This window comes from Pogona vitticeps, chromosome 4 (genome assembly GCF_051106095.1).
Source record: "Pogona vitticeps strain Pit_001003342236 chromosome 4, PviZW2.1, whole genome shotgun sequence".
NCBI lineage: Eukaryota > Metazoa > Chordata > Lepidosauria > Squamata > Agamidae > Pogona > Pogona vitticeps.
The window spans coordinates 4321787-4337509 of NC_135786.1; the positions used below are offsets into that span (position 1 = coordinate 4321787).

General features: G+C 46.5%; 1 protein-coding gene across 1 annotated transcript in view; it reads left to right on the forward strand.

Annotated features, from left to right (window-relative positions):
- Positions 1 to 15218, forward strand: part of ANGPT4 (angiopoietin 4) — a 36057-nt gene extending 20839 nt beyond the window's left edge. The window contains exons 4-9 of the mRNA XM_020806700.3: positions 4481 to 4713; positions 6046 to 6161; positions 6694 to 6795; positions 8065 to 8231; positions 10344 to 10474; positions 13305 to 15218. Coding sequence (XP_020662359.3) covers positions 4481 to 4713; positions 6046 to 6161; positions 6694 to 6795; positions 8065 to 8231; positions 10344 to 10474; positions 13305 to 13477 — 922 coding nt within the window. The 3' untranslated portion in view covers positions 13478 to 15218. The remainder of the gene's footprint in view (positions 1 to 4480; positions 4714 to 6045; positions 6162 to 6693; positions 6796 to 8064; positions 8232 to 10343; positions 10475 to 13304) is intronic.
- The last annotated feature ends 505 nt before the right edge of the window (positions 15219 to 15723 follow it).

Below are 15723 nucleotides of genomic sequence, written 5' to 3' on the forward strand. Positions count from 1 at the left end.
AGGGAAAGGAACACTCAGCGGAGAGGCGGGACTCTCTTTGAATTCAAAGGTGGGAAGGAGTGGTTGGTTAGTGCTGGATAGATTGACAGTCACCCCCAGCCCAGAAAAGTCCCTTCCAGTCGAACAAACTACAAATAACATGTAAGGTTGCAAAAACTCAAACAGTATGTGCATGTGTGCAAATATCTTCTTTCTTAAGAATTTCAGGACTGCACTGAGCAGGGCCTGAAAGGGGTTGCAGGGTCCCATGGTCCACTGCTCCTCCTAACTGTGCCAAAATCCGGGCCCCCTTCTGGCTACATGTCTTCCGAACCTAGGCAAGGAGAGGAGTGGAACAGAAAGGAAAGCACAAGGAGAGAAAAGGGGATTCCAAACCCCAGTTTCTCACAGAGGGGAAGAGACTGCTTTATCCTTCATCTTTTGCTTTGAGAAACCCTAGGACTGTCAAATTTGTGACTGGCTCATGGTTCAGAAATCTAATGGGGAGACTTTATATATATATAGTCAAGTGTGTGTGTGTGTGTGTGTGTGTGTGTGTGTGTGTGTGTGTGTGTGTGTGTGTAAGGGACATGGTGGTGCTGCGGGTTAAACCCCAGAAGCCTCTGTGCTGCAAGGTCAAAAGACCAGCCATCGTAAGATCGAATCCAATTGACGGAGGGAGCTCTTGTCGCTTATCCCAGCTCCTGCCAACCTAGCTATTCGAAAGCATGTAAAAATGCGAGTCGATAAATAGGGACCACCACGGTGGGAAGGTCACGGCGTTCCGTGTCTAGTTGCAGTGGCCACATGACCACGGAAACGGTCTTTGGGCAAACTCTGGCTCTACAGCTTGGAGACGGGGATGAGCACTGCGCCCTCGAGTCGGACACGACTGGACTAAATGTCAAGGGGAACCTTTACCTATATACAAGGTGACGGAGAAGCATTAATGGTTGCTAAGAGCCTCAAATTTGAGGGTGGACTGAAGCTGGTCTAGAATATATATAAATCTCAATTTCTTTTCATTCCAGATTCAAAGCCATTTGGAAGTATGCAGTAATTTTTTTTTTAAAGAACTGGCCATGAAAGTCTTCCTTTTCAGTCCAGATGCCATTCTTATAGGAGAGCAATTTCTAATTGATTTCCAGAGGGGGTGAGCTGTCTTAGGGTGGGCTGGGCTCAACAGGGTTGCTTGGAGTAGCTGAGTGCCCCTCGGGGTGACCCAGGTAGGGTGGTTTCAGGACAAGAAACCACACCACAAAGTGACCCTATTTAGCTCCCGAGTCCTCTTTTGTCTCCTGTTCTGCAGGGTGTAGGGAAAGCTGAATTTTGAAAGAAAAAAAGTACAGTACAGGTAAATCAGAGGCCCCATGAACCGGCTTGTCACCAAGTGGCATAGCGCTGAACTTTAATGGGTGAAAAAAAGGGGGGGAAAGGCCTCCCTCATTATCATGGAAGGGAAACTGGGGAAAGCTGATGGGAGGGGGGAAACATTTTTATTGGTAAGTGGCATGCAAGCCCATGACCAAGTGGCATAGTGCTAGACTTTAAAGGGAACAATGACAGAAAAATAGATTCTCCCACCCCATCTTCTTCTATCTACACCTTAACGGGGGAGCAAGAGAAAATGGATGATGATGATTGGTGGCATACTGCTGACATGGGTGATTAGCTTTGTTCCAATCCCAGTGAAAACATATGCTGGAGACTGAACCGAAACGGAGTCACCCTACTCCCACGAAGAGCCAAAAAAGTGCGGGTGGTAAGGCATGGCAGAATGTCATGGAGCTGCCAAAAATATATTAAACCTGACTGTGCCAAAAGCAGCCCCAAAGGTGGGATAAAATAATAATAATATAATAATATTGATTTATATTGCGCTCTATACCACAGCGCATTCCAATAGTCAACGGCAGTTAAAATACAACCGTAACATAATGACAATGATATAACATGCAGTGAGCAATGATCATTCAATAAGACAACCATCCAAATTGCTATAATAACAATATAATGATTAAAATGCCATCTGGTTATACCCTTGGTTTCTTGCAGCCAGTATGGCATGTCTTGGGCTGCCTGAAAGACTCAGTTTTCGTGATAAATGTCTATCAAACAGGCACAATTAAATCATCTTCAACGCTGATGTGGCTATAATTCTTCTGTTGCTCTAGGCATCGTTGGTCATTTCTCAACTGCCATGAAAGCATATCTGGGGGACCACCAAAGTTCTTTCTCTCTGTATGAGAGAGAGGGAGGGAGGGAGGGAGGCCTTATGTCAGAGAGATGCATTCTCTACGAACTGATGGGATCCTTGCATAGGATCTTTGATGCACACAGTCTTCTGTGCCTGCTTTTCTGTGTCAAGTTGAGGTCACCTTCCACGGACTTTCCCGTAAAGCTTTGGCAGGGTGTCCAAGACCAGGGAATGATCCCACGTGTGCCGCAGTTGCAAGCTTAAATCATCCTCTCTCACAAATTTGGAAACCCAGCTCGCCAAGTTGTAATAAGCTGCAATCTCTTGGTGCAAATTTGGAGTGTTCGCAAGAACGTACGGGAATTGCGCCATGGAAACGCAAAGTCCAGATTTTTCAACAAATTCTCTTTTAAAAGAGTGGGCGAGTAGAGTTCGGGCTACCTCAGATCAGAGCATAGCTTAGAAAAGTTACGTTTAGACTAAAACAAAGCAAAACCGAAAGGGTTGTGAGGCCTTTAAGACTTCCCGATTTATTTCAATGTGAGCTTTCGTGGCGACAGTCCACTCCCTCAGACACAGACCTCTTCCTGCCTTTGCTGACCTCTTTATATATATTTTTAGAACTACAGTTCCCAGAATTCCTTCATCAGCAAGACCAGAGTGGCTGTGCAATTGCAGGAGCTGTAGACAGAAAAAGTCAAAATTTCCAAGTTCTGGATCTGGACTTTGTTGGGGGCGAAAGACCAAAAACCTGCTGTCCTTATACAAACAGAATGTATGATGTTAAAGTCTAGATTTAACATTTGGCCCTTGATGCCAATTCGTTTCTCCCTTGAATTGCACAGACCTAGGAACAGGGTTTTGGTTATACTTGTTTTTTCAGTCCACCCACCCATCCATCCATCCATCATTAGCTCCATCCATCCATCCATCCATCCATCCATCCATCCATCCATCCATCCATCCATCCATCCATCCATCCATCCATCCATCATTAGCTCCACCCACCCACCCACCCATCATTGGCTCCATCCATCCATCCATCCATCCATCCATCCATCCATCCATCCATCCATCCATCCATCCATCCATCCATCCATCCATCCATCCATCCATCCATCCATCCATCCATCCATGGTCTTGTTGTTGGCAGTGTGGCGATCCTGGTCTGATGGTGGTATCCTGCCCAGTCCTCTCTTCTGGCATGGTAGCTCCACACAGTGGCCAGGGAGGGTGCTGGAGTGTACTGGGAAGCTGGTGCGGGTCAGGGGAGGTGTGTATGTGTGTGTTAATCAACTGTTTATGCTTGCAGTTAAGTTTTGAGGTGCCTAAGAGTTCTACCCAGGGCCTCTAACCCCAGCATTGTTGAAAGGGGAAGTGTATCTCTCAACCAAGGTTGGGAAGCACTGACCTAGAATATCATGTTCCCTGGGGAATAACTTCTGGTTAGGATCCTTAACCAGCTGGATGAGACTAAAGATCAATGAAGTCTGACATCCTGTTCGTTAGAGAGAACAACAAGATGTCTTAGGGATGCCCTGAAGGAGGACTTTAGGGCAAAAGCCCTCTCCCACAATTGGTGTCCAGTGGTATACTGCTTCTGAACATGGAGGTTCAGTACAGCCATCATGACTAATAGCTTGCCTTTCACCACGTATTCCTCCACCCCTTTGTAAGTCTACTGAGTCCATGATGACCATTGTATCCTTTTCAAGTGCTGTCTGTCGGTTAATTAAAGTCAGTTAATTATGAATGCTGGGAATAATAGAGGCATTGTGTTGTGTCCCATCATCCCCGGACTGTATAACCATGAGAGTGCTGGCTGGGGATTATGGAAATAGCAGTACAACCCCTGGTAGGTTCTCTGTTCAGGAAGGCATCAATACCGTATTTTTCGGTGTATAAGATGCCCCCATGTATAAGACACCTTCCACTTTTCTAACCGAAAATTAAGAAATCTAAGTGGGGTTTAGAAAGTGGAAGGGAAAGCAGCAATCAAAGCCCTACAGGATCACTTTGATCCCTGCTTTCCCCTCCACTTGTTTTTGTTCTCAACTCAGCTTACTTCCGTGTATAAGACGACCTTCCATTTTTAGTCTAAAGTATAGTCTTATACACGGAAAAATACGTTACTCATCCTACGGCAGCAGAGCCAGAGCTTTGGAAAAGCTCCTTTCCTGAGCTAAGCATAGTGAAAAAGGGACACGCTGGTTGTGCAGAGAGATCTTCTGGGACTAGTAGTCCAAAAACGAGTCGGTGTTCTGAGCCCTCTGCATCCGCGCGGTCCCTTTTCTTTGCTTGCAGCATTTTAGAAACGCGCGTCCTGCAGATGGAGACCAAGCACTTGACCGAGATGGAAGTGATTCGGACAGAGAAGGAGCAGCTTCAGGAGCTGGTGGCTCGCCAGAGCCAAACCATCGAAGGCCTGGAGACGTCCTTGCATGCCGCCAACGCCAGCACCAGTCTGCTCCAGCAACAGCAGCTGCAGCTCCTGGAATCGGTCCAGAATCTGGCCCAGCTGGTCTCCCAGGGCAAAGGTGAGCTCAGAAAAGTGGGTGGCTTATGCATCAGCAAAGAAACAAGCATAGGGAAGAGACAACATCAATCTGTTCAAAATTGGTTGTACTAAATAATATGTACAGGAGATGACTTAGAAAGGATGATTATAACTGAAGTGTAGCAGAGTTTTGAATTTCTGATAAAATTCATTTGCTCTCTCTCTATATATATGGAGATTGATAAACAAATAGTCAAGGAATACATTATTACATTGAATGAATTCAGATCCCCAGAACTGAATGGACTGCATTTGAGAAGGTGCCAGAGGATGGGAGGAGGACAATCTTGTTTCTGTCCTCAAAAGAGGGCAAAAGGGAGGAACCTGGGAACTACAGATCAATCAGCCTGACGTCAATCCCAGGGAAAATTCTAGAACCGGTTATAAAGTGGCCACTATGCTGGCACCTTGGAAACCATGCCATAATAACTAGAAGCCAACACGGATTTGTCGAGAACGAATCCTGCCAAACTAATTTGATCACGTTTTTTGATTGGGTAACGTCCCTCATAGACAGAGGGAATGCTGTAGACATAATATATCTTGACTTTAGCAAAGCCTTTGCTATCCTGATTAGCAAGCTAACTAGATGCGGGCTGGATAGACCAACTGTCAGGTGGATACACAATTGGCTACAGAATTGTACTTGGAGGGTGATGCTTAATGGCTCCTTCTCCGATGGGGAGGAGGTAACAAGTGAGGTAGATCCCAGCTCTATGAGGAAAGACTAAAAGAACTAGGCATGAGAAAAGAAGACAGAGGGGCGATGTTATAGCACTTTTCAAATACTTAAAAGGCTGTCATACAGAGGCAGGATCTGTTCCCGTTCACCCCAGAGTTCATTACATGCAACAATGGGCTCAAGTTACTGGAAGCCAAATTTCAGCTGAATATCAGGGAAAACTTCTTAACTGTTAGAGCAGTACGACAATGGAACCCATGACCTCAGGGGGTGTTAGTGAGGGCTCCAACACTGGAGGCATTCAAGAGAAAATCGGACAATCGCCTGGCAGATATCCTTTGATTTGTCTTCCTGCACTGAGCAGGGGGTTGGACCTTGATGGCTTTGTACGCCCCTTCCAACGTCATCGTTCTTTGATTCTATGACTAACACCCATAACTGGGAAAGATGGAAAAACATCAACAGGTTTAATGGGCAGAACTTGCTGAAGGCCGGCATCTGGTGGAGTTCTTTTCCTGCCTCGAAATGGTTCCGAGAGACCTTCCACCTCCGTCTCCTTTATTTCCAGAAACTGGAGAACTTCTTTGTTAGGGATGAAAAATTCTTAAGGCATTGTCTTTCTCATGCTAGTTCCCCCAAGGAAAGAAGACCGGCGATTCCAAGATTGCATGGCAGTCCGCCAGTCTGGGCTCAACCTCAGCAGGGTTTACGCACTACGTATCAACAATATGACGGAACCAAAAAAGGTCAGTAAAATGAGGAATCTCACAGAGATCTCGATTCTGCTCTGCCTGGTGGAGATGACCTGGTCATCTCCACCCCAGTTTTTCTAAAGCTAAAAATACCTTGCAGTTTTTGTACCCTACCTAGGTAAAGGAGACTTAGCCATGTCTAAGGTTTTTGGGAAGTGCCAGCACTGTAGAAACAGGCTGTGTGAACCAACACAGAGGCACACTGTTTCTCTCTTAATGGGGAAAAAGGTGGCATACTAATTTTATATAATTTCCCTTGGTGGGTGCTTTAATCTGGTTTTGTTACTGTTCACTGTAAGTAATAAAGCATTGTTATTCTTTCTCTGACTAACGTCTCAAAATAAGCTATTGAGACTGTAGGTGCCAGTTGATGAGAAAAAGGGATGGACTAATCTGGGGAGCTTGAAGCTAATTCTGCTCTGTGGATCCTTGCACTTCTGCTGCACGGCTAGAGAAATTCAACCAGACATTCAAATCTCCGCAACAGTTTCTTCTCCTTCATCGCTTCTCCTCTCTGTCTTCACAGGCCTTTTGCGACCTGGAGACAGATGGAGGCGGGTGGACGGTCATCCAGCACCGGGTCAATGGCAGCGTCAGTTTTCAAAAAACCTGGAAAGAGTACAAACAGGTCTGGCTCCATCTTGGACTTCTCACTTTCAATTCTTCAAGTCTTTTTGGCAAGACTCACAAAGAGAGAATGGCTTAATAAGAAGCTGATGGCATAGACCAAGATCCAGGTCTATAGAGCCTGTGTCCTGAGCACACTCCTGTCCTGCAGGGAGTCCTGGACCCTTCATGCACGGCAGGAGAGAAAGCTGAACACCTTCCATATGCGTTGTCTCCAACACATTTTTGTATCGCCTGGCAGGACAAAGTTCCAAATAGAGTAGTCCTAGATCGAACTGGAATTTTTAGCATGTATACATTACTGAAATAGTGATGTCTACGTTGGCTCGGGCACGTCGTGAGAATGGCTGACGGTCGGATTCCAAAAGATCTCCTGTATGGAGAATTAGTGCAGGGAAATCGCCCCAGAGGGAGACCACAGCTGCGATACAAGGAGATCTGCAAGCGGGATCTGAAGGTCTTGGGAATGGATCTCAACAGATGGGAAATCCTGACATCTGAGCATTCAGCCTGGAGGCAGGCGGTGCATCACAGCCTCTCCCAATTTGAAGAGACCCTTGTCCAGCAGCCCGAGGCCAAGAGGCCGTCCCGAAACCAACAAAACCAGGGAGCTGGACAGGGGACAGACTGTATTTGTCTTCAGGGTGGAAGGGATGCCCACTCTCGAATTGGCCTCCTCAGCCACACTAGACGCTGTTCCAAGCCCTCCATACAGGGCATGCTACCATAGTCTTTCGAGACTGAAGGATGCCTGATCTAATCTTTGGCAAGAAGACCATTAGCTTTATTGTTGAATTCGGCCCTTGGGAATCCTCTGAATATACAAATACATTTCTCTCTTCAAAAGTGCTGGGGTTTGGGATGCCAGACCCGTGTGTAGCGTGTAGATGAGTTTACTGAATTAACTAGACAACATGCCCAGCCGCCCTCCCGAGAAACCACATAGAGCCGCCATGCCATGCCAGGAGAGGGAGCCACCCATTATGAATGTTCCACTCATGTGTTTGTGTGTGTGTGTGTACACACATTCATATACACAGATATACAGTATATATTTATTTATTGAATATTGATTTATTCATTGGAACATGGCTTGATGGGTGGGAGGGGGGTACAAACCAAACCGCGCTGCTCAAACTGGTGTAATTCAATTGGAAGCGTACTTCTTTCTGAATGGCACCGCTTAGGCTCTATCCTGTCGGTACTTATCGCTGCTCTGGACCAAGATGCGAGCAACCCATTTACTGATTGTGATTTCCCCCTCCCCCAGGGTTTTGGGGACCCCGCAGGAGAATACTGGCTGGGCAACGAGGCCGTCCACCTGCTGACTAGCCAGGGCGCGTATTCGTTGAGAGTGGAGCTCCAGGACTGGGAAGGGAATCGCGCCTTCGCTCAGTACGAAAAGTTCCGACTGGGGAGCGAGCGCCAGCGGTACAGGTGAGATGCAGCCTCTGCCGAATGGAAAAGGGAAGGCTTCTCAGGTGAGGTTGAGCCATGCACGTCTCTGAGGTTGCAGAGCAGGTGAAAGCCGGGAGGCAGTGCCCGTCGGGGGGGGGGGGGAAAGAACCTCAAAGGCCCCTCTCTGGGTTGAGCGCCACACTTTTTCTGGGTTGGTCGCCTGGTTTCGTTTTTGGGACATACATCCATTTCAGAGTAGACCTTCGGTCTAGATGGGCGGGGTAGAAATCTAATAAAAGAACTAAAATAAAATAAATAAGAAGCAACTCCATGATGTTTCCTACACAGATTTAAAAAATCCCACATGGGGCCAATGATCTCATGGAGGTTTGATCCTATGAATGCAGCTATCGTATTGTATTTTAATCCCTTTTAGAGTTTAATTGTTTTTAATGTCTAACTATGTTTTTAATTCTGTTCTTTTTCATAATGTGAGCCACCTGAGGTCCTGTTATAGGGAGTAAGATGGCTTATAAATAAGGCAGATAAACAAACAATCAAACAGATAAATACAGTACAGTACTGTATTTATTTGATTGTTTTTTTAAATCTGCCTTATTTATATCTGTGGGGGACCGGTTCCAAGCACACACACACACAGAAACACACACACCGATGCTGAAAAACACAGAACACTATTTTAAAAATGAATGCTCTGGCTCTATTTAGTGACCAGGGGGAAAAAACTATTTTGCATGTATTATCAGAACCGGTCACTAGATGGAGCCAGAGACTGTGCTATGAATACCTGTTAATAAAGACTACATACCATAGCATGGTATCTGGTGCCCAGTTCTGGTAATCCCTCTAGTGTCCTGTTCTGATATTGCATGTGAAATTTTTGTTTCAGATTTTTCCTCCCCTTTTACCATGATATATATGTCTGCAGTTTTCAGTATATTCGAGGGGCTTCGAACCAATCCCCAGCAGATATGGGGCCTACTGTACATAGCAATAGCATGGTCTCTGGCTCCCACTAGTGGCCAGTTCTGTTAACTTCATCGTTGATATCTCTCTCTCTCTCATTTTTGTTTTAATATGTTAAATATTTGCAGGCCGTGGTTAAGTGAATCAGTGGATACTGATTCCGTGCAGAAAGGCATTCTACTATACATATTCTGCAGGGAATCAACAGGGATGGTGTGTGTGTGTGTATGTGTGTACATCAGATCCAAAGAGGTCACCAGAGTGACTGAGCCAGTCCAAAAATAGATATAAATATAAGAGAGCCTAAGAGGTTCCTCAGGCAAGATCCAGTCAACAGCCTGTATGCAGGCCGGGGCTGTCTCCCCACAGTGGCCAAGCAGACACATGTAGGAAGCCTAGAACTAGGGAACTGATTAAATGCAATGGTCAGGCTCGGATGCAGAACTGGCTCCTCAAACACACTTCAGCGCAGTGAAAATGGTCTCCTTCAAGTCTATCTTGCCCCGGAAGATGTTGGCTGCTGAACAAATCATCACTTTCCTCTCAGTTGGTGAGCTCAGCTCCGTTTCCTTGAGAGCCATCCATCCATCAAGGGCCTGAGCGTGCCAGAACCCTTGATTTACACCCTGGAACTGAAGGGCATGCGAGCAGAATTGGCTTGTGGCTTCTGGAAGCTGCCTCTTTTTGAGAAGTCCTGGGGAACATGGCATTCTCTCAGGGCGCCTCTGAGTCTGCCTCACCCCATGTCCAGAAAAAAAATGTGTTGTCTGCTCTGCTTTATCGCCTTCGTTTCTGGTGAGCCTTGGCAGAATTTGGGTGGTTCCCCCCTTCTTTTGCTTCTCTCGGGGTCAAACTAAATGGTAACATATTTCCTCCAACGGGTCCACGTCCCTTCTCACTGCTGGGTTCCCTCAGATGTGTGTGCCTCAGGAACCCGACTTGAAACGACCTCTCACAACACACACACGCTAAAGGCAAGGTATGTAGCTGAAGAAAAATATCAAGGAGAAAGGGACATGGTTCCTGGCTTTCAAAAGAGAACCGGTGGCTTCTCCTTGTGTTTCTCCTCTACCCAAAGTGGGAGGTCATGTTCGCTCTCTCCGCAGGACGACAGTTGCTCTGAGCCAGAAGGCCAAGTTATGTACGTATTCTTTGGTTCTGTAGGCTCTTTCTGAAAGGCTACGCAGGGACCGCCGGGCATCAAAGTGGCCTGCCCCTCCAAGGGACCGGGTTCAGCACCCGCGACGCGGACAACGACAACTGCATGTGCCGATGCGCCCAGATGCTCTCTGGTGGTGAGGAAGCTGATGGTGTCCCTACCGGTGGGCTCTGTTTGGGGGGACGAAGGCGCTGGGTTGAGGGTAGGCCAGGCTGGCCACCCAGCAGCTTTGGAACTTACATATTCCAACTGAGAGCGGTTCAGTGGCTTCATCTCCTTGGGAAAGCCATGAATTCCCTTCCCTTCCCTTCCCTTCCCTTCCCTTCCCTTCCCTTCCCTTCCCTTCCTTCCTTCCTTCCTTCCTTCCTTCCTCCCTCCCTCCCTCTACCTGTTCCTTTCTTCCTTCCTTCCTTCCTTCCTCCCTCTACCTGTTCCTTCCTTCCTTCCTCTACCTGTTCCTTCCTTCCTTCCTTCCTTCCTTCCTTCCTTCCTTCCTTCCTTCCTTCCTTCCTTCCTTCCTTCCTTCCTCCCTCCCTCCCTCCCTCCCTCCCTCCCTTCCTTCCTCCCTTCCCCTAACTGTTCCTTCCTTCCTTCCTTCCTTCCTTCCTTCCTTCCTTCCTTCCTTCCTTCCTTCCTTCCTTCCTTCCTTCCTTCCTTCCTTCCTTCCTTCCTTCCTTCCTTCCTTCCTTCCTTCCTTCCTTCCTTCCTTCCTCCCTCCCTCCCTCCCTCCCTCCCTTCCCCTAACTGTTCCTTCCTTCCTTCCTTCCTTCCTTCCTTCCTTCCTTCCTTCCTTCCTTCCTTCCTTCCTTCCTTCCTTCCTTCCTTCCTTCCTTCCTTCCTTCCTTCCTTCCTTCCTCTTCTCTCTCTCTCTCTCTCTCTCTCTCTCCCTCTCTCGCTCTCGCTCTTCCTGTTATGCCAAGCTAAAGAAATTATGTTGGCTAGTTTGTATGTTTCATTTTCCAAACCAACAAACCAACCATGAACTATTCATTGAGCATGGTTTTATTATATACAGAAGCCTAGAAAATGTCCAACTGTGGGGACTTAATTTTGAAAACAACTACAAAAGTTAGAAAAGGAGGGATATTTCCTACAAACACTCGCGAACACACAAAGTGAGCAAATGTTGTCCCTTTCCCCACTGTTTGTTGTTTTGAAAACATCTCACAAACCAGTTTCTGCCTCCATGCAAACCAGATGGTGGATCGAGGGGAGAAAGCGAGGTCTGAGCTGTACCTGAGAAAGGCACCCCATGGAGGTTCTCCTTAAGCCACGTGGAACAAAACCCAAAGAGGCTAATTTCCACCAGCTGGGGAAATTTCAGAACTTTGAAAAGTTTTTCTTTTCGGCTTACTGCTTCCAAAATCTCCACACCAGCGTCATCATCTCTCATACTGACTCAGGAATTTGAGATTTATAGTCTGAAAAAGTCATTTCCCCCCCCCCCCCCCAAATTCCCTTGGCATCAGAGAAGGACAGAAAGGATAGGGATGGTTAACCCTTATGTCATTGGTTGCCTTGAGGATGGATAAGAATTCTGATGGAAAGAAATCACCGCTGACCAAATTCAAACGTGGGTGAAGGTATAATTGACAGATTTCTTGGGAAAAGAAGACAGAAGGGTGATAGGATAACACTTTTCAAATATTTGCAAGGCTGCCATTCAGAGGAGGAACAGGATCCATTTTCCATCATCCCAAAGAGCAGGACATGCAACCATGGGCTCAAGCGACAGGAAGCCAGATTTCAGTTGTATATCAGGAAATACTTCCTAACTGTTAGAGAGCAGTACGACAGTGGAACCAGTGGCCACCTCCTGGCAGATCTCCTTTGATTTGCATTTGTGCATTGAGCAGGGGGGGGTTGGACTTGATGGCCTTACGAGCCCTTTCCAACCTCTATGATTCTGTGATCTGCACAGAGGACTGGGAGGGTGTCCACCTGCATCCAGATGTGCTGATCCACTGTTCCAGTACATACAGTACTTCAAAAAAACTTTTTTTCTCTCAGCCTCTCCATGGAGTTGAGAAATATCTGAGAAAATGGTTCTCCTCTCAACACTGGAAAATTAAAAGAGCAAACATTGTAATATGCATTTTACTTTGAATAAAAAGCCTGCCGTGTTTCAGATTAGCCTTTTTAGCCTTCTTCAAGGGCTTTATTGCATTCTTTCTTTCCTTCTTTCCTTCTTTCTTTCCTTCCTTCCTTCCTTCCTTCCTTCCTTGCTTGCTTGCTTGCTTGCTTGCTTCCTTCCTCCCTCCCTCCCTCCCTCCCTCCCTCTTTCTTTCTTTCTTCCTTCCTTCCTTCCTTCCTTCCTTCCTTCCTTCCTTCCTTCCTTCCTTCCTTCCTTCCTTCCTTCCTTCCTTCCTTCCTTCCTTCCTTCCTTTCTTTCTTCCTTCCTTCCTTTCTTTCTTTCTTTCTTTCTTGGGACAACAATTTTAAGCATTTCCATACAATTAAAACTATCATATTGAACAACCTAGTAGTCAAAAGAAATAGAATCACAGAATCGTAAAGTCGGAAGGGGCTGAAAGCCAAACCAAAAGGGATCTGACAGGCAGTTGCCTAAGTTTCTCTTGAATGCCTCCAGGGTTGGAACATCTCACCTCCTCCAAGGTCACTGGCTCCATTGTCGTACTGCTCTAACAGTTAGGAAGTTTACTTGTCTCAGCCCCAAAGAATTGCAAAAAAAAGCTGCAAAAATTTGGACGTGGGTTGGGCATGGATTGGAGTCTACTTCCCAGATCCCGTTGGGAGAACGGGTGGGGTAAAAGGAGATGGAGGGAGGCTATGCCTAGTTTTCAAGGAGGACCAGTCTGGGAGGCTTTATGGAGTGGGAGATCTTTGGGGGGGGCAAATTGGGGGAGCTGGGGGTATTCGGCCAGGGTGGCAAAACCAGCCATTTTGATTTGGCCCCGTGCTCCCTCCTGCCAATCTAAATTTGCTTCTGATCTTTCCATGCACAGGCTGGTGGTTTGACGCCTGCGGCCAGTCCAACTTGAACGGCATCTACTATCCGGCCACCCACAATCTGCGGAAACTGAACGGGATCCGCTGGCATTACTTCCAAGGGCCGGGTTACTCGCTGAAAAGCACGCGGATGATGATCAGGCCTTTGGCCAGCCGTGAAGTGGCCTAACAGAGCCTGGCCCGTCCCCCTAACTGGAGGGAACCATCCTTGACCTACGCCAAAGGGGTCTTCGGCTTTTGACGTGTGGCCACAGAACTATGGTGAACTATGAGGATACCATGAATTTACACCTGCTTCAGAGAGCAAAGGGTGGGGCTTTCGGGTTTATTTTTTTGTACTTCCAAGGAACTCCCAAGAAAAAGCAGAAAGGACTGCTCTATTTCTGTATGTTAAAATCTAAACCTGAACTTTGGCCGGGGGGAAAAAACTTAACTGTATAATTTTGGAATTATAGCTTGGCTAAACTCAAGAGTAATCTAGAAAGACATTTTGCAGTTCAGACTTCTTTTGAACAGAGACCTGCCTAATCTCTCCTAACTCCAGTTACATTTCTGCCACTCTGAAATGACATGCTCTGAATCGTTTGTACCATCGTTGGCCTTGCTCAATCGGAGCAGCACCATCGGCTTTGGAAACCCTCGGTGTACTTTAACCCAGAGCTGCAGATAAGAAAGGGCCTTTCCTGCTAAGGAAGCAAGCAGCTGCATGCTCGGAACAGACATTTTGTCAAGAGAAAAGACCCAGCCGATTTGACAAATGCAATCCCTACAAAAAAGAGAGAGATCCCTGTTTTGCCACTCCCCGGATGTTGTTCTTGCAGAAAGCCAAAAGGGGTTTCCTTGCCTGCATTCTGTGTCATTGTCTTGAGTTGCCAAGTGTCTTGTGAATGAAGCTCCCGCTTCCCACTCTCCAGTTGACTTCTTGGGATCCTCCTGTTCCTGCAGGAGAAAATAACCATGTGTTGTTGTTGTTTTAATGTGTCCCGGAAAGAACCATGTTTAACTCATGTTTTCTGTGCACCGGGACAGAATGAAGAGTATGGCAGGTCCCCCCTCCAACAGATTTTGCCCATTTGTTCTTTAGGGTCTGTTCTGCTCTCTTCCTGAATTCTAGTTTTCTGGAAATGATTTCTAGAAGTGATTCTCAGAACTAAAGTGTGTCGGCATCTTGGTGTGCGCTGGTAAAACCCTTCCCCCAAAATGCGCGCAGCACCAGCAGCGATGAGGTCGGTGTGATTATTATGTACCGTTGCACCGAGATTCTTTGGATGCAATGTTTTACGGATGCTCGTGGATGCTCCCAGGTGTTAATAAAATTCTATATGCAAATCGAATATTAATGCAGCCAACTGTAGCAAAGTTGATTGGGAGGGAAGTAGTATTTTATGAAAGCAAAATATATATATATGTCCATCCAGACTGGTTAAATGGTGCACAAAAATAATCGTAAAACAAATGCACCAAGTTTACCTGTTTTGCAGTGTTTTATGTATACCCAATGTGGTGTAGTGTCTAAAGTGACAAACTTTGGGCTCTGGAGACCAGAGTTCAAATCTCCACTTCTCCTTGGGAACTCTCTGGGAGTATCATAAACGCATTCCTTAAATATCTTGCTTACTTTGAAAGCCCTATTAGGGTCGCTATGACTCGACAGCACATAACTAACTAACTAATGAGTGCTCAGCTGGGTGGATAGCTCAGTGATTTAGGTTGTCTGGCTGTGGAGCCAAAGGTTGGGAGTTCGAATCCCCCCACTGGACCTCCTGGGAGAAGAGCCAGCCTAGGTAGCCTTGGGCCAGCTGCACACAGTTCCAGGGCACCCCCTAGAGGAAGGGAAGGGGAAACTGTTTCTAAGCATTCTCTACTGTGAAAATTCTGGAAAAAGTCACTATAAATCGGAATTGACTCGATGGCCTGCAGTGAGTGCTCATTTGTGTGCTCTTAAAGTAAACAGAGAGGAAAAGAGTTCAAGGAATTGAAAAGGGTGCTCAACAGGTTGGGCCAAGCACTCTGTACAAAATCTGGAATTTGAAAATGACGGATCCTTCCTGTGCCAGTTGCATGTTGGATTTTAGAACATCGGAGAGAAATGGGGATGATGAGAAAACAGGGAACCTCAGATGTCTTCCCACCTTCAGGAAAGGTGCAGCTCTTTTGCAGTGTTTATACGAGGGAGTCGTCCAGCGTCGTTATGCTCCTGTCGTTAACAGCAGAAGGAATCGTGAACATCGCAGACGTGATTTCTTTTTTTAAAAATTTAACTGTTATTTTTAATAACTTGGATAGGGTAAGGGACTGCACTGAAAATGCATGCCGTTGCATGTCCCCTACCCCCCCGGTTCTGTTCCTTCTCTCCCCAAACCTAATCCTCCCTGTTGTGCAAAATGGTGTTTGCAAGGAAGGCTGAACATACTC